General features: G+C 30.9%; 2 protein-coding genes across 2 annotated transcripts; both read right to left on the reverse strand.

Moving 5' to 3' along the window:
* Nucleotides 1-490: 490 nt before the first annotated feature.
* Nucleotides 491-3374, reverse strand: LOC124539702 (protein BCCIP homolog). Its single transcript, XM_047117036.1, has 7 exons — nt 3162-3374; nt 2491-2617; nt 2282-2409; nt 1637-1773; nt 1215-1351; nt 915-1060; nt 491-670 (listed from the first exon to the last, which is right to left on the reverse strand). The coding sequence occupies exons 1-7, from the start codon at nt 3279-3281 to the stop codon at nt 599-601; spliced, it is 867 nt and encodes a 288-aa protein (XP_046972992.1). The 5' UTR covers nt 3282-3374; the 3' UTR covers nt 491-598.
* A 423-nt stretch (nt 3375-3797) lies between these two features.
* On the reverse strand, nt 3798-10386 carry LOC124539824 (odorant receptor 4-like). Its single transcript, XM_047117183.1, has 10 exons — nt 10249-10386; nt 8483-8635; nt 6910-7089; nt 6263-6470; nt 5874-5924; nt 5544-5640; nt 5258-5359; nt 4289-4377; nt 3940-4006; nt 3798-3854 (listed from the first exon to the last, which is right to left on the reverse strand). The coding sequence occupies exons 1-10, from the start codon at nt 10322-10324 to the stop codon at nt 3798-3800; spliced, it is 1080 nt and encodes a 359-aa protein (XP_046973139.1). The 5' UTR covers nt 10325-10386.
* Between the last annotated feature and the right edge of the window lie 8892 nt (nt 10387-19278).

The raw sequence follows: 19278 nt of genomic DNA on the forward strand, positions 1-19278 counted from the left end.
ATAAATGTCTATGAGGTAAAAAATTGTACAAGTCCTAAAGTAAGCTCACGGACGAAAGACGTCACGTCATTACGCTCGTCGCAAAAAAATACATAACGGATCGGTATGATGCATCACTGTTTCAATACTTTTATATTTAGTATCTTTTGTTTCGTTCCATATCACGGAATTAATTGATGGATCACGTGCGCATAGATATAGAGTAGGCTAGACACCACATTTCAGTGAATATATATGTGGATATAGTTTACTATTACTATTGTTCTTTTATTAACATAAGAAATGCTTAAATATATAAAAATATGAACTAAAACTAGTTACTGTATAAATCTTGACCACGTGGAATGGTGACAAGAGTGATAGTTGCATTTCTATTATTTATATAATTAATCTTGCTAGAATTCTATATGAGGTTTCTATGAAAATTCTAGATGTACTTTTCTATATATTACTTTTAAAAATAAAAAAGGAAAGAAAATAAAATTCAAAGTTCTTAAGCTTAGCGTAAATTTAATATTCTTAAGAGTATAAATATATAATTACATCCAGTGTAATAATGGCGTAGTATGACATAACTTATGATCAAGTAAGCATATTCTTATACACTTTCCACCTCTTCTTTCAGCAGCCTAACTAATTGATTGAATTTACTGCCTTCGAAGATTAGTACCTGTAATTAAGAAAGTAGTTGAATTATTACAATATATATAGAGTATTAGATATTTTTCATATATGAAATTGAAATATACGACATTTATCAGAAGTTATATAAAATTGACACAAAGAACCAAGAATTTCTGTACTTTTATCAGGATTAGTCCATGATATCTTGAAAATAATTTAATGGAATCAAAAATTCACAGCCTTTACCATATTCTTGTGAGATTAGTGAAAAGACTGATTTAAAAACGTACCTTCCTACAAGGAGTCATAGCACCTCCATCGAAATCCCACTGAGATAATTCTGCCTGTTCTGTCACATCTACATCAAAACTTGCTAAAGCCTCTTCAACTAAAGGCTTCTCCTCTTGGTTTGCAAACAATACTTCTGATTCCTCATCTTTAAACAGAAACAAATATATTTAATTTTATTTTGGCAATTGTTACATGTCATTTTAACTATATAAAATAAAAATAACATCAGTAAATAATTTTACTTATTCAATTAGATCTTAAATACATTTATATTAAAGTAGAAAGAGAGAAAGACTCACCACCAGTTTTATATGTTTTACAAATCCATACAAGGTACTGGAATGAATAGGGCATGTTCTTTTTTAATGCTTTGTCTAACTCATTTTGCAGTGATGAGAAGAGTGGTACGCTGATAGCGGCTGGAATGTTGAGAATCCTGAAATAAAATTGTTTATTTAATTTTTAAAATTATTGTAAACAATTTGCTTTGAAAGTCTAATATCATATTTGAAATATCAAACTTTAAATTTGTCAATTTCTTTCAGAAAATAATACATAATTCTGGAGCAATATTAAGGTGACATGGCTCTTATTCTTAATACAAACTCTAGAATAAGAAGTCTGAACTGAGTTAAGTATAAACTTGTAAGGTGTAAGAACAGACTTAGTTCTCAATTATTGCAATATTATTTAGATTCTGTAATATTTAATGATATAATACCTTTCATTTATAATTAAGCCTACATGATTAGCATCGTCTGAGAGTATTTTGTTGACTAGGGCTTTTACTCGGTCATCAGCATTATCATTGGCCAGTGTGGTTAGCAATAATCTGACTTGTTTGATGCAATTTTCATCCTGAAATAAAAATCTTTCATTAATATATATGAATTGATAACTAGTCATTATTATATATTTATTTACCCCATTATTTAAACAGGTATATTATAATTGTGCAATTATACAATTTTTTGTTACTCATTTTTAATAAAAAAAGGAATTTATTCAAATTAATTATGAACTAATAAATTGTAAATGTATTAGGTCAGCAAAGCTATCAGTTGAAATAACTATACAGTTCAAGTATATATAAAAAATAAAGTTGCATACATATGCTGTTACTCAAAATGTAACATTTATATGTTTGTATATTTATTACACAACCATGCAACAATGGCTGGATGGATTAAATTTGGAAGAATATAACTTACACATAAACTTAGCCCCTGAGAGAAGCATTTATTTATAAGAAAACAATGTTATGCATATCTGATTTACACTGTGGCAAGTTAAGCACAAAGGCTCAGGCCAACACTAGTATTCATGGGCATTCCTTTTTTAAATATATTATAAGAAAATAACTCACTTTTCTTTTGGTAATATTTATCACTGTGGTCATTCCAAAGACTCCATCACTGCCATCATCGTCATCATCATCATCATCTTGTCCATCATCTAGGCACTGTTTAACAACACTACCAATATAATTTTGTGCTAAAATAAATTAAATACAACAATTAAAATTTCATTGTCTGTTTTCATATAAAATTAAATTAAAAATTTAATTGCACTTACAAATAATAATCTGTGCTAAGGCTCCCAAATCAACATTTGATTTAAGAAACAGTTGCCTCAAGAGTTGTTTTATGCCATGAAAGTCACAATCTTCTGGATTTCGTCCTTCAAAGTCTGCTAGTAATTCCTGAAAAATATTTTTTTCAGTTATTTATTTATAACTATTCTTTACTCTACATTATTACCATTTTTATCACTTCATACATATCACGATAAGTATATAAAGGCGAAACATTGTATCGTCTCTATAACCACATAATATTAGATACATAGTTTGGGTCCAATTTTAATCTCGAGTATGGAAATGTTACACAGATATTTTTCGTTGCTTACTAGTGGCAACCTAACATTTTGTAATTTTGAACTACATATGATGTGGATTGTTTTAAGCAATATAAACAATTTGTTTATTTTCGTGCATTGGAATGCTCATCGAAAACAAACGTATGATATAACAACATTTATTGTACAATTTCAAAGAATTGTGAAATATAATTATACATATCATTTTATATTCATTTGTATACTAAATACATTCGAATAAATATATTTGTAATGTTTTTCATAAAATAAATTGTACTTAAGTCACAAGTATTTTATAGCGGCATGTTATTCATGTTGTTATGACGAACGCCATGTGTTTTGTTATCTAGGTTATGTTTTTGACTCACCTTGTCGCCAACATAGTTTCCATCGGAATCAAAGTCTGAATCCCTCTCGCTTCCAGATTCTTGTTCTTCTTCACTTTCACTGTCGTCTCGTTGTATTTCCTTGTTTTTTTTATTAGACATCTTGATATAATATTGACTTCGCCGCTAAGGAATTCACTGCGATCCACGAATCACGATCAAATTTAATATTAAACTAAACCACAGACTATAAATGAATACAGAAAATATTATCAATTTCAAGAAAATCTAACTTGACATATGACATTGACATTAGCATTTAACAACAGGTAAAAAATATAATAATCTTTAATAACTATATTAAACCTTCTCAAACAGATTGTTAGTATATTACCCAAGTATGAGTTTTTGCAATTTCAAATTTTACACTGGATTATAATTTTACATAAGAAACATATATTATTATCGTGTCTTAAAATAAATTACAAACTAAAGGTTATACAAAAATGATCTTCGTTTTGTATTGTGCTGGAATCAAATTAGTGATAGAAGTTTTAACCTAGATACGTTTTAAAATATTAAGATAAAATATTCTTAAAATAAACGAAGCATCTGACTACAATATCTAAAAACTAATGAATTTCTAATTTCTTCGGGGTTGAGTATTTATCTTTTTTTTTATTCTTTATACATATTAATCAGAAGCGTGAAGTAAGACCAAGATGTTTTGAGAATCTGAAAATACATTTGTATTTATTTTAATAAAATTAAATTTATATTAGTTTATATCTTGGTAATTTCTTTAAAAATATCCAATCACCGTTGCATAACTGTCCAAAGATACAATTGAAAATCCATAAGTGGTTACATATACCTCTCTTTGAGATCTGAAATATGTGAAACGACCTTAAAATATTTAGAATATTCATAATTTAAAAATAAATCGTAAACGAGCGGTATCTGGAAGATATAGATAGATATGTCAATAATTTCATAGACTTATATATATTTTTTAGTACTTATTAATTTTTAACAAGTGTGTTTTCTATTTTGAATATATGAAATATAAATTGTAATAAAAGCATTGCTTTTAATTAGTTAAAACGACTTAGTTGTTCATGCGATAAGACAATATATTTATACTTTGTTTATTAATATTATTGTTGTACCTTTGCATCATTATGAGCACAGATTTTTTTATTCCTTTTGAGGCAACGTACCACCCACAGTTGTATAGAGCCTCTGCTACCCCAGTACTCTGTAAAAAGATATAACTTAAGCAATAATAATAATATTTGTAAGCAATTAGGTAAAAGGTAAGTTTTACCTTCTCTCGTTTTATAACGTTTTCTTTTCAAAAATATACAACGAACGTGAAATATTAATATATTTTGTACGAGCTCGCCTGGATACTTATCACACAGATATCAAATATTTTTCTGCCCGAGAACTCCAAGTTTGTCGTGTTCGGTTTGTAGTTTCAATGGGCCAAAGTAAATACAAATTGCATAACATTTTAGTCGATTTAAGTGGCAGTTAGAAGATATTTGTGTTTAGTCTGTGCCAATGATATTCTAATAAACAGATATGTTATATCCATACTAAACAGCAGAAAAAAGTGTGCTGCACCGGGGACCGTTTATTTTTACATTTCCTTAAAAGTAAAAAGGATAGCTTGATAAAAACAATAAGTAAAATGGATAATGTTTTAATTACGCAAAACGTATTACTACGTAATTATGATGTATTATAATGTATTACTACGTAATTATGATGTATTACTACGTAATTATGATGTATTATAACGTATTGCTACGTAAAACGTAATACGTTGGGTTGTCTGGAAGAAATGGCTACTTAGCCATAAGACCGCCCGTTGTACTCTACGATATTATATATAATATTGTAACATATTATAATGTGTAACATGTGGTGTACAATGAAGTATAAATAAATAAATAAATAAAACGACTAAACGCAAACGTCCCAATTAGGACGTTTTCTAGCCTCCACTTTTTGCGCGTTGATAACATATCTGTTTACTACAACATCATTGGTCTATGCACTTACCATCAGGTAGTCCATTTCACAGATTGTCTGTAGGCAATTTTAACCTACACTTAAAAGAAAAAACTCACCGTATCAAGTAACTGTTGTCCATACCAACATAGCATCCATATTTGTAAGATAGATGTTAAACAAAATATTTTATAATTGAACTCGCTCCATTTCTCAATAATCTAAAAAGAAGTTTACATTATTACGACTGTCTAATGTCTACTGTCTGTGAAAAACTATAAAAAAAACAGTTTCTATGGTATTTCCTGAACTTATTTACATAATAATAATATTATTATTTGAATTATTATAAATATTAAATAAAAAAATTATAACTATAGAAAAAAATATTAATTTTATACTAACCGCGCAGCAGAATAAACAAAAACAAATTATTATCGAGCTATTAATAAAATTGACAAGGAGGGTGAAAGTGTACATGTCTTCAACATCGTTGGAGAGCCTGTGGAAAGACAAATTCGTTTTTTTTTTTAAATTTTTAGTATGACAAGCGCGAATCTAATACTACTTAACTAAGGCTCAATGTAAAATTACATACTTTTATAGATACAGAAATTGGCCAATTGGTCTCTTTCAGCACGTAATCGATTTCTATACTATTCTAAAATAATACATAATACAAATTTACTCTAAGATGGCTCAAATAGTGTTTCCATTAACTAATAATAATATCACCTTATTAATGCTCGATGTCTTTTAACGATGGAAGCGAACTCTTCTTGATATCTTTGCTCCGAGTCGTTGCCATTAGTAGTCTCTACATTATTAATATTTGAAGTGTGTAATTTGCTGTATTCCGCTATAAAACACATTTTATAAGCTCTTCACTAGTCTGAGTATCACTAAAGTTTGGTAACATTGATTTATTTTAAATGTTCCTATTACTTGTAAGTACTTATTTTAAAATTGGAATTTTTTGTTATCACATAATTATAATGACCCATTTTATGAGATGAAACGTTTCGGTCTTTGGTTGTATTAAATTAAACATACATTTATTTTTTCTACTATCTGCCTTATATCTACAGACGCATTGTCCACGACTGATAAATCATTTTATTAACACATCGAGTTTAATGTAACACATAAGTTTTGAGACATTCGCAATCTTCAACATACCGAGTGAATAAGATTCCACGAGTTGGTCGTCAATCGGTACGTACATAAATTTGTTTATTCTAATCGCAAGCAGAGAGAACTGTGTGGTTATATGACTGAGGAAGATGCAAAATAACAAATCTCCGCATACCATAAAGCCAGCGGAAAGGAAACCTGAAAAAATAATCGTTTATTAACACATTAAATTGACAAGCAATGTTTAGCATTGTGTATTTAAAATTAAACTGTAGGATAAACTATTAGGGATATGTCGGACACATTAATAGTTAGCCGCCCTGTGCAGTATTCTAACGATCCCTCTCTCGAAGTTTATACTTTCCTATAGATAAATATTTATTTTCTTTATTTATTTAAATGCGAAAGTAACTCTGTCTCTATCCGTCCGTCCGTCGCTCTATATGTCGGTATGATTGTCTACTACTCTTACACGGCCGAGCTACTGAACCGAATTTGATGAAATTTGTGTATGCTTCATACAAGCTTAAGCAAAGAAGGGCATATGGTTAACACCTGACGACCAAAATAGCAAGCAAAGCAAGGATAACATAAAGTTTAACTACAGACGATTACAATAAAATAAGCAGTTACTCACAATGGAATGTTTGTACAAAATATACGATTTCATATCGATGGCCCTGAAATGGGTCGAAGGGCAGCCAGTAAGAGAAGCCTAATATCAGGTCTACGTCTTGGCCGGTTCGGTTTTTGATCCAGGCTATCATTGATGGCACCGTGAAAATGCTCGCCAGCATAGCGTTGCATACGAAATACACTGGATGAAAATATATAAACATATAGTAGGCATATTTTTATTCTAATAGAATATCAATCTCTCTTATAAATTCAATTTAATTAGAAAATATGAAAATTTAATCTATATTAATATAATAAAGGTTAAAGCAACTCTGTCTGTCTATCTGTCGCTCTTTGACCAAACCGTTGAACTGAATTTGATGAAATTGGCATGAATTTGGTATGAAAATGAATATGAATGGCAAACTTGAACTGCAAGAAAGTACATACTTTTTTGCCCAACACAGACAAGAAATTCCCTAAAACGCGAACGTAGCCGCGGGCGACTTCTAGTATACCATATTCTTTAGTACCTATATCATATTAGAAGAAGAAGTTATTAACTGAACTATCAGTTAATAAAAAAGCCATAAGCTTACGCGTCAGGTGGCATGCTGCAGATTCGAGGGGAATATTTACGTTTTGATACGCGACAATACGCGTTTCCACAGAACTACAGTCGGGGTAAGAAAAAGTTCGTCACCTTAAGATCTGTTTTCGTGTGCTCAGTATGAGTGATAATCTGCTTTACCGATCGAGAATGACATTGCGTCGCACTGATTTGATTTTTAGATTCAAAGGCTGCTAAGAGTTTAAGACTTGATAAAGGAATGAAAGGTTTTCTTACTCTGACTGTATATAAAATTACACCGCAATAATATCCGGCAGTTTGCGCCCGAAATACCGCGCTAATGTGTTGACTTCATTACATAGTATAAAACAATGTCCCTTATCGCTGCCTGCGCCTATGTATGCTTAGATCTTTAAAATTATGCAACGGATTTCGATGAGGTATTTTTTTAATAGATAGAGTAATCGGAGAGGATAGTTTTTATTTATAAAACATGTACGATATAGTAAAGAAACAAGAAAATTTCTGTCGTATATTAAGTATCAGCATTGCACACGTGCGAAGCCGGGGCGAAAAATATTTCTACCTTCATTACCAAATATCTAACCTAACCGAATATTAATTTGTTATATGTACATATAGCGCTGTCTTGTGTTATAGATATTTTTGTGTTTAATATTTACGTGCAGCATTAGTCTATAGCATTTGTATTATCTGGAATATTATTATAAAAATAATGAAAGTTTTCTGTAAGGGCCTTGAAGAAGAGCGAGTGTAAACCGTTGCGTTACGTAACGCGTTACGGAGGATTTTGTCTTCCTTTCTCTAACGCATACGGCAGCGATAGGCAGTCAATAATGATACTAATAGTGAACGTACACTAAATTCTAATGTACATATACAAGAATAGTAACTAAGAATAAAATATATTTTATTAATAAATAATATTTCCTTATATTATCTAATTACCTACCTTTTCTCCTTTTCTTACCTTTCTTTTTATTTAAATCTTTTTTCTAACCTTTGACGACGATTCGAAGTCGATCCATTGCGTCGCTAATGATCTTATGTTCCTCTTCAGATATGCGTCCCGTGGGCCACATGGCTCGTGGCTCCAACACCAGGTTCTCGAAAACGGACCTGTAGCGCTTTATCTTGTAGGCCTTCGCAATGGCTGTTTCGATATTTAGTAATAATTAGAACAATATACAGATACAATTAATTCCATTCAATCGCACATTGTACATAAAAAAAGTAACAGCCTGTAAATTTCCCACTGCTCGGATTAGCCCTACTTTTCCATTAAGGAGAGGGTTTGGAACATATTTCACCACGCTGTTCCAACGCGGGTTGGTGAAATGCACATGTGGCAGAATTTCGATGAAATTAGACACATGCAGGTTTCCTCACGATGTTTTCTTTCACCGCAGCACAAGATGAATTATAAACACAAATTAAGCACATATATATAATGGTGCTTGCCTGGGCTTAAACTCGCAATCATCGGTTAAGATGCACGCGTTGTAACCACTGGGCCATGTACATGTAATAAAAATATGTTTTTAGGTGTTTCTTATTATCAAATTGTGGTGGGTTACGGTTAAGAAAACGGAACGACTGTTATTATTAAGGATTATAATTATTTGCATAAATTCAAAGGGGATAAGTTTTTATATTAGAACTTAATTTACTAGTACCTAGATGCTATTTTCAAATTCTTCAGTTTTTACAATACGTAGAAAGCATAAGCTACTAACAATACTTGCTATCCATCATTTTATTGAATATTCCATCGAATACGTTATAACTTATAATTATGATGGATAGTTACGGCAAAAAAGGATCTCAATGAATAAACGAATTCACATTTCCGTCCTTATTCAATCAGACATATTAAGGATGTTAATTCATTTGAGGTTTAAGAATTTACTCTCAAAAAGACAGATTCACTTACATGAGAACAGTATGATAAATGTAACAATAACAAAAAACATATTCGCTTTAATGATACTTAGTTAATAGGAATAGAATATAGTATAATAGCTGTGTATATTTTAATCGCTACAAAAGTGGGTATTCTCTAATTTATATTTTGAGAGTTGAGACTTGAACCCGTTAACTGAGCTTACATTTTTTTATATAAGATGGTAATTTGTTATAAAGTTGTGCTCCATCGAAAGTAATATTTTTTTTTTGCAAATTTGGCATTTACCCTTTATTACACTCTTCGAATGTCTCATTAAAAAGTTATTAAGTATTTTTCTTCGACAAATTGCCAGTAACAAGCCACAGACACAGAAGTTATATAGCTTACACTACCGTGTCTCGGCAGATTAAAACTCCATGTCGAAGAGCGTCAGGCTTTCATGTCAGATTTGTCATCTTCAAAATACTTCGTTCCAAAATGGAAGATGTTTTAAAACTTTAGTTTTGATACGTAGTGTAAGAGATTTAAGTTAACGTTTTCAACAGTCTTTGGTATATTTTTTACAATAACTTCCTTTGAGGAGAAGGTTTTGGAACATATTTCACCACGCTGTTCCAATGCGGATTGGTGGAATACACATGTGGCAGAATTTCTACGAAATTTGTCACATGCAGGTTTCCTCACGATGTTTTCCTTCACCGCTGAACACGAGATGAATTATAAAGACAAATTAAGCACATGAATCAGCGGTGCTTGCCTGGCTTTGAACCCGCAATCATCGGTTAAGATGCACGTGTCTAACCACTGGGCCATCTCGACTATATTTTTTAGATTTATTTCTATTTGTGGAGGATATATACCTACTAGAAGGAATCCGACACACGGCATCATGGTAAACAGGTCAAGGAACGTCCCAATTGATGCCATGACAAACATATTCGTCGTCTCCAACGCAGTCGATAGCAATATATTGGCAAAGTTGAACCAGAAAAGTGAATTCCAACAGAAGCTAAAAATGTATTTAAAAATAAACTTATGGCCTTTAATGTCGAAATAACAAGCTTCGTGGTTGCTCGGAGAGAATTCTCTGAGGGTTCTTTGTGAAAGTAATGTCTGATAGAAACAAATATACATACATATACCTACATACATTTTTAAAAATCGTCTTATTTTATTGATACTTTACATTGGCATTTTTATAGTAGTTTCAATTTATATGGGAATAAACTTTTTTATGTTTTTTTTTTTATGTTTAGTTTACAAACTCTTTTAGTATTGTGTTTTTGGCATTGGTGCTAAAAATAATACTAATTCCTTACATAGTTATTGGGCCGATATTATCTTGGGAGCTAAGATGTTATGTCCCTTGTGATGATAGTTGACCTGGCTAACTCACACTTAAAAACTGGCGATACTATATATGATGAATGGGTCACTACCCCGGCAGCTTTCTACAAGGCTTTACCACCAAAAGTGCAGTAGACCGATATTGAACAGAGATATAATAACAAAAAGAAACTAGATAAGCTTCACGAGATTGGTTAAATTTATTTACATTCTGCTATTAAATAAAGTTAATTTTTACCTTGAGAAGTTTGTTAGGTTTTCGGTTAGGGGTACTCCAATCATTTTCAACAACTTTTTAGCAAGAATATAAGTTTTGTCGTAGTCGTCTATATTGCCTTCATAAACCTAAAATAAATAATTAATAATAGTGTTTATTTATTAATTAAAACTGGACGAAAACCTTCCATAAAAGTAAATAAAACGTATCAGCCTGTAAATTTCCCACTGCTGGGATAAAGCCTCCTCTCCCATTAAGGAGAGAGTTTGGAACATATTTCACCACGCTGTTCCAATGCGGGTTTGTGGAATGCACATGTGGCAGAATGTCGATGAAATTAGATACATGCAGGTTTCCTCATGGTGTTTTCATTCACGGTCAAGCACGAGATGAATTATAAACACAAATTAAGCACATATATATATTGTGGTGCTTGCCTGGGTTTGAACCCACAATCATCAATTAGGATGCACGCGTTCTCACCATTGGGTCATCTCAGCACTTATGGGATGTTACTCGAGACCGCCAATCAACGCGGTCTTGAGTAACATCCCATAAGTGCCACCTTTTTAAATAAGCGATGTCTCCTATAGTACATTTATAAAGCAATAGCAGAAAATAATTGTACCAATAGAAAACGATTTGTATGATAGAAATGAAATAAAATGTATCAGTTTCTGCACATATCTTCGTTTGAATATAAAAACCCGGGTCAAAAGTATCATTCTTCGTGTACATAACAATTTTATCTTGAAGATCAATTTAAATTACATTATTGTTATGTATTGTTATTATTATTATTTTTGTATTATATGCAATATGAACAGGGTGTACACACAAAATACTAATATACATGTGTGTTCGCGCGTTTACATGTGTGTCTGTTTTTTTAATATGCTATTTATTTCATTAAAACCAGCTAAATAAAACAGGCAAAGATTTTTTATTGTATAGATAGTAAAATTAATGAAAATATTATTTTTAATAAAATTATATGTTTAAATTCAATACATAATATACCATACATACATTTTCTTGTGTTTCCAATTTATTTTTATTCGGTATTTTTTCTTTTGACGCCATTTTACTGTTAAGTAAGATCCACGCGAAATAACATTTATTAATGAAAAAGGATAGCACATTTTTTCTTATATATGAGCCGTATTGTGGGAAATGACAGATTTAAAAGAATATACAATTATTGGTACATACGTAACCAGTTATTAAGTTTGCAATGTTTTGAGTCTTGAATAAAATAAAAGAAGTCACACTATTATTATGAAATAATATATTCATTTACATTTTTACGTGAATCGCAAATTCTGTTTATTAATATATATACAATATAGCTAATCCTTCAGCTTTACCCGCAAAATTTATAAAACTTTGCCAATAACACTCAAATCGAAAAAGCTACATTTTACACCCTCGAGGGGTAAAATAAAAAAACAAAAAAATTCACCTAGTTCAGCGGTTACTTACTTCGCATTTAAAGATTAATGTGTGAAAAAATCAAATTAATGAATTGTTTAATTGGTTTATATAATTATCTCGTGCTCTGTGTTGTCATTCTAAAAAAACCTGCATGTTTTGGTTGAAACTTTGCCACATATGTATCCTAACTATCCATAACCTACCCACAATAAAGCAGATTTAATAATCTGCCAACTTTCTTCTCTAAAGGGCAGGAATCCTTGGACCAGCAGAATTATGAGGATACCACTTTTATTTTTCTTACATTAATAAGAACTTACAAAATATTTGTAATATCATAGAATTGTCTTTAGTGTCCTGTTATTTATATTTGGAAAAGGAAAAGAGTCCTTTCCATTAGATCCTTTTTGCTTTTAGCCTTTTAAAATCAACACTAAACTTCCATATTAATTTGGCGTATGAAATTATCTTTTAGCGTTTGTGTAACAAGAGCTACTACTCCTATACAATAATAGATGTTTTCAGGCCTTGTTTGTAACACGTGTCACATACATATAATCTCTGTCAACATCGAAACGAATGGGATACTTTTACGACTCAGCCTGTTTCATAGATACTCTTTATTAATACAATATTACAGTAGTATTAATGTAATAATAAAATATTTCTGTTTTCGGACATATTGCTTAAATATGTTTATAATTTTCTTTCTACTGATATTTTATTATGATCATTAAAATTCACTCACACGCACGCTTTAATTCAAATATACTAGCTGTTACCCGCGGCTTGGGTTCCGTAGAATACGAATATATTTACAAATTAACATAAAATATTACGTTGATGATCTGTATACAAAGAGGTCTTACCCCTTTGTTTCCAACAAGTGGCCTTTGCCCTTTCTTAGACTCTAGACTATTTATGTACTTACCAAATATCATTTAGATCGGTCCAGTATTTTTGGCGTAAAAAGGAGACAGACAGACAGTTACTTTCGCATATATGATATTGGTGTGGATAAGAGAGGATTGATACTTCTGTCTTCTTTGTATGTGTTACTATTGTAGGAGTTCGAGATTATCTATTTACAAAAACAAACAACATATGTGATTATTGTCAGTTATACACATCGTTGTTAAATAGTGTTGAACTCAATATCAATTCCGATAAGAAAATTTTAACACTATTTAGCAAAAGACCAAACAAAGCTGTCAATTTTTTAATTTAGTATATCTCTTAAGGCGTAGCAACACTCGAAACGTGCCTAATCTAATGCAACGTTTGTGTATAAAACTTTGATCACGAAATTGACTACGACTCTGCTCGGCGATTATTTATTTTTAATTATATTAATTTGTAACATTTATTAATCAATTTTTTTATGTTCTTGGTTGGCAGACGAGCCTATGGCCCACCTGGTGGTAAGTACTACCATAGACAACCACTACCCATAGACAATTTTATTTTTTAGATTTATTTTATCGCCAATGCGCCACCAACCTTAGGAATTAAGATGTTATATCCGTTGTGCCAGTAGTTGCACATTATTTATTTCAAAATCAAATAATAAATAATATATATAAAAGTGGCTAGCAATAGAAGAATATCTGAATAGTATTTTTGTTTCGGAGGATTGTGCTTTGCGGACAATATGAAAAAGTTTTATAACTATTCCAATTTTGAATCGAACTAGTTTCACTCGACTTTTTTATTTCAAGCATCAATAGGAGATATGTAGCTTTTTATTACTTAGATTTTATTTTACAATAGCCGAAAATATTATCAATTTTATAATAAACAATGGTAGTTGTACTAATTGTGTGGGATGGTCACTTGATACTTCTGTAGCAACGCTTCTGTAATTAGCAGAATATACTATATGAGCGACGTCTGACTTTTGGCAGTCTAAACTTCGTATTTCATTCTGCTCTAGAAGTAAAAGGCGATACGTATCGAATATTTTCTCCTTCCATAAAAAACGTTTAAATACGTTATATAGGTATCACTACCATATGATGACATATGATATATCACTAACAAATTAACAGCAAGGTGGTAAGTACAGATTGTCAAAGAAAATTAAGTCATTAATAAAATATAAGTACCTAACGGCGAATTTTGGATGTTTTTAAGTGTTTAACTTTTATATCAGACAAAGCAGAACCAGGTGTTCTTTGTCCTTTATGGTACTTTATAATTTACGTTATAAGCGTTTTCGTTCGACGACGTTTTTCTTAAAAACATATTTAAGGTGATTTTATTTGAACTAAAATACTTCATAATGACACTTTTTTTTTGAAAACGGCTAATCTCCTTCGTAAATTAAAATCGACTTATATGAACCTACAAGAAAATTAATTCGTTAATAAAAAATAGTTTTATATACTTTGTTATTGGCTGTCGAATTTTTTTTTTTAATTCAATTCATTTTTAAATGAATGAATATGTATTTATTACCTTTTAAATACTCGGTAAATATTTCATTTCGTTGGTATACGTTGTTCGCTTTCCCATCCCGCTTAAGCAGGTATTCCTAAAATTTTCATTTTATTTAAAATTTTCAACATCACATGCATTGCAGTTTCCTGCTAAAAAAATATCTTTTACTTTCTGTTTTTGCTGTTGGCTTTTGAAATGCTCTTGTTTTCGTTTATTTCCAGAATAATAGCAATTATTTTGCTTTGCCTTTGAATAAATAATAATAATTTTATCCAGCTTTTTGAATTTTAATTCGGAGCAATTATTAGATATATTTTTTATTCCAATGTGAGTTTGGATGATTTGAAATCGACTAGTTTTCACTGCAGATTAAGTCTTGAGGTTTAAGTTTGTTTCATATGAAATTTTATGCAAATCCCTTCATTAGTTTATTCACATTTATAATATCAGTATATATTACGACTATTGAGTTATTAGTCTTCTCTAAGTACTAATTGCAAATATTACTTTAAGCCTATTTGACAAATTTACAATGAACGTATTAATTATTATATATTTATTCGGCATAAAGCCTTCTTTCTTGTGTATTGTCAAATATCTAATCACAGACAATGAGAATGATACACAAAAAAATGTACTGATTTTAACGGTATGATATAATCCTAACAATATATTTTCATTAAAGTTAAATATACGAATTTCTGTATTATATATAGTGTCAGCATTACACCCGTGCGAAGCCGAGGCAGGTCGCTAGTAAAGTAATCATTTACAGTTTGAAGACGAATAAGTAACTATTTCGTGTAGTTGTTAAATTTAATGAATATAAAATACCAAATATATATAAATATTTTAAAGAAAAATACTGATATATTCATAAGTATATGTATGTATACGTATGAGTCGAGATGGCCCAGTGGTTAGAACGCGTGCATCTTAACCGATGATTGCTGGTTCAAACAAAGTTGGTCTTTATAATTCATCTCGTGCTCAGCGGTGAAACCTGCATGTGACAAATTTCATAGGAATTCTACCACATGTGTATTCCACCAACCTGCATTGGAACAGCGTGGTGGAACACACGTGGTGCGAACATATTTCAAACCTTCTCCTCAATGGGAGAGGAGGCCTTTAGCCCAGCAGTGGGAATTTACAGGCTGTCGTTGTTGTTGTTGTTGTTTGTTGAAGTATATGTGTACTATAAATATATATGTTTTGTCGTGTTTAATAGTAATTTATCATGACAGGGGTTGAACCATAAAATATCAGAAAAAACAAGGTTGTTTTCGTTATTAAAAATGTTTGTCACGTGAGAAATCACTCTAGCCGCAATGGACTTTTCTTGTTGCCACCGTCATTTGCATTTTATTTTTTTTATCCTCAGTTATACCACTTTTTGTATGGAGCTGAACTTAATGGCAAGAAAGTTTTTTATATATAACTACTAGCGAACCGTCGGCTTCGCACGGGTGCAGTACTGATACTAAATAGTCAACAGAATTTGTTTATTTACGACATCACATTAGAAACTTTTAAAATTATCCGTGTTTCATTACTATATTGTCCATGTATTATATATAAAAATCGTCCTCATCACTCTACCTATTTAAAAAATCGCATCAAAATCCGTTACGTAATTTTAAAGATCTAAGCCTACATAGGGACTGACAGTGGTAAGTGACTTTGTTTTATATTATGTAATGATAATGACAAAGCGATATGGTACTGCTAACTAATCATGATATCTCCGAGATTTTGATTGGTTTAGAATACTCCTATCGCGTAGCATTTTATTTTGCTATTGCAATGTATTATATACAAAAAACCTTCCTCTCGAATCACTCTATATATTAAAAAAACTGTATCAAAATAAGTTGCGGTACTTTTAAAAATTTAAGCGTACATAGGGACAGACATACAGCGAAAAGCGACTCTGTTATATACTATGCAGTGATAATTGTATATTCGTCTATTACGTGAAACCTGGTTAAGTGAGACTTCAAGGGACTTGCAATGTTGTTTTACTTAAAGAGGTATTCCACTAACCCAGTGTCTCAGATACACTGGTATAAAGAAATATCTGTCTCAGTTATAGAGGTGCAATCATTAAATAAAATAGCGTGTTATGAAAATAAATTAATATAAAAAAGCGTGGAATTAATACCTGTTGACTTCCAGGCAGGATATATTAATTTAATAATTGTATTAACTACCATGACTGTATTTTTTTAAATGTTGAAAAAGAGTAACTACTTAGTTTCTTGCCGGTTCTTCTCGGTAGAATCTACTTTCCGAACCGGTGGTAGCTTCACTTGATTGTTAAATGACGATTCAAAAGTGCTTGTAAAAGCCCACTTGAATAAAGTATACTTTGATTTTGATTTTGATTTTTTTTTTTGATAGAAAAAGAATAAGCAAGCATACGAACAAAACAATGTTATCTGAGTTACAGAGGTTTAAGCATATAAAAATCACTTTCTGTCTGATTAATAGAGGTAACTGATCATAAAAGAGAATAACGAATTCCAGTTTTAGAGGTTTGTTTCGTCCCGCTAACAGAGGTAATTCAATGCTAAAGTGATGGGACCGCAGCATGAGATCCAGTTATGGAGGTATTTCACTTATCTAGCTCCCACTTAACCAAGTTTCACTGTATTAAATATTTTTTACTTTACTTTTATAAATTGTTAGGAGAATATCAGACCATTAAAAACAGTGTAAGCATACGCAGGAACAGACAGAATACATAGACAGTAAGCGACTTTGTTTTATATGATGTAATGATACGATAAATAATGATTTATTAAAAAAGGTTCTTAGACTATGTTCTATAAACTACTAATAGTCGCCTAGTTAATGCTTCTGCCGGCTTTTTATCTCTAAGAGAGCTTTGCAACTAATACCTTTTTTAATTTAATTATTTCAATTGAGAACCTACCGAGTTGCTTCTGAGATAATCTATGTTCCGATACTAGCTTTGCATTTAAAATTATATTTTAAAATGTACACTCTAAATGCTTGTAAAAGTCTATTTGAATAAAGTATCTTTGAGTGTCTTATAAATGTGATTTGTACTTTTACATATTTTGATAGAATAATTCATTTGTTTTTAGTTGATCCGGGATTTAAGGCTTCTTTATAATATGTAAGCGAACAGGTCAGTCAATAGGTAATCGATATACGTTACGAGATTTGTGACATATTTTTAGTAGGTATCGCTAATATTTCTTACAGTTTCTACGTAAATAGCCCTGATTTGTGGTAGTTTAAGGTGGTAGCAAAATTTTTCTGGCACGTGGTCTATTTATCCAACTGCCATATCTTACTAATATTATAAATGTGAATGTTTGAATATTTAACACTATATCGAGAAAAAAACTGAGCGAATTTGAACGAAAATTGAATTAGCTTGTAATCCTTAACAGTTAATGCATAGGCTATTTTGTCCATCTATTTCTGTTATTCAGAGGGTTATTATTTACCATTTGTCAATTGTGACGTTAATATAAGGTTCTTAGTTTAAGTGGGCGGTATCTGGTCAACTGTGTCATAAAAAATATTCTGACACTGTAACTCTCATAAATAATAATTCTGTTGAAAAGGAAAAGCCCTTTAACTGATTTAACGTTAAAAAACATTAACAATCTACAGTTATGTAGTTTGTCGTACAATTTACGAAATAAAAATCTTTTAACTACACACACATACATAAAAGTATATCCTTTAACTACATATAGATATTTTCTCTATCATTACATAGTATAAAACAATGTCTCTTACCACTCTGTCTGTCCCTATGTATGCTTAGATCAAGTTGCATTTTTGACAAATTTTGAATTAAACTAAATAATGCGATAACTCAAAAATGGTTCACTTTTGGATCATGCATATGGGGGTTAAAATTATTGCAAAAAGTCACCCCTATCACCTCCTAACGGATATACGTAGAATAATTACCAATAACCCTGTATATATACATAATAATAAATAGCAAAATAAACAATAAATTGTGTGGATTCGGCACATTTAGAGCTGAAATTCAAAAAAATTGTTTTCATAAGAATACAAAATAAATATAATAAATAAATAAATATGAGACAGCATCACATACATTACTCTGATCCCAATGTAAGTAGCTGATGCACTTGTGTTATGAAAATCAGAAGTAACGACGGTACCACAAACACCCAGACCCAAGACAACATAGAAAACTAATGGTTATCTACATCGACTCGGCCAGGAATCGAACACGGGACCTCAGAGTGGTGTACCCATGAAAACCGGTGTACACACCACTCGACCATGGAGGTCATATGATTTAAAGTTCATATGATTTAAAGGTCGTTGAAAATGAAACATTATTATAGATTTACGTAATTTATAAAATAATATACTATTATAATTTAGAGTATTATTTCGTATTCGTTTCGGCGAACGGAGGGAAACCAGCTTT

Source organism: Vanessa cardui, chromosome 23, assembly GCF_905220365.1.
Source record: "Vanessa cardui chromosome 23, ilVanCard2.1, whole genome shotgun sequence".
In the NCBI taxonomy this organism is placed as follows: domain Eukaryota; kingdom Metazoa; phylum Arthropoda; class Insecta; order Lepidoptera; family Nymphalidae; genus Vanessa; species Vanessa cardui.

Excerpts from the sequence above, each read along its gene's own strand:
- LOC124539702 (XM_047117036.1), bottom strand. The coding sequence starts at position 3,281 with ATGTCTAATAAAAAAAACAAGGAAATACAACGAGACGACAGTGAAAGT. Across the intron at positions 1,352-1,636 it reads GGCTTAATTATAAATGAAAG|GATTCTCAACATTCCAGCCG; the intron begins GTATTATATCAT and ends ATTTTATTTCAG. Across the intron at positions 1,061-1,214 it reads TAAAACATATAAAACTGGTG|ATGAGGAATCAGAAGTATTG; the intron begins GTGAGTCTTTCT and ends TTCTGTTTAAAG.
- LOC124539824 (XM_047117183.1), bottom strand. The coding sequence starts at position 10,324 with ATGTTTGTCATGGCATCAATTGGGACGTTCCTTGACCTGTTTACCATG. Across the intron at positions 8,636-10,248 it reads TGTCGGATTCCTTCTAGTAG|CCATTGCGAAGGCCTACAAG; the intron begins GTATATATCCTC and ends ATATCGAAACAG. Across the intron at positions 5,641-5,873 it reads AGACATCGAGCATTAATAAG|GCTCTCCAACGATGTTGAAG; the intron begins GTGATATTATTA and ends GTCTTTCCACAG.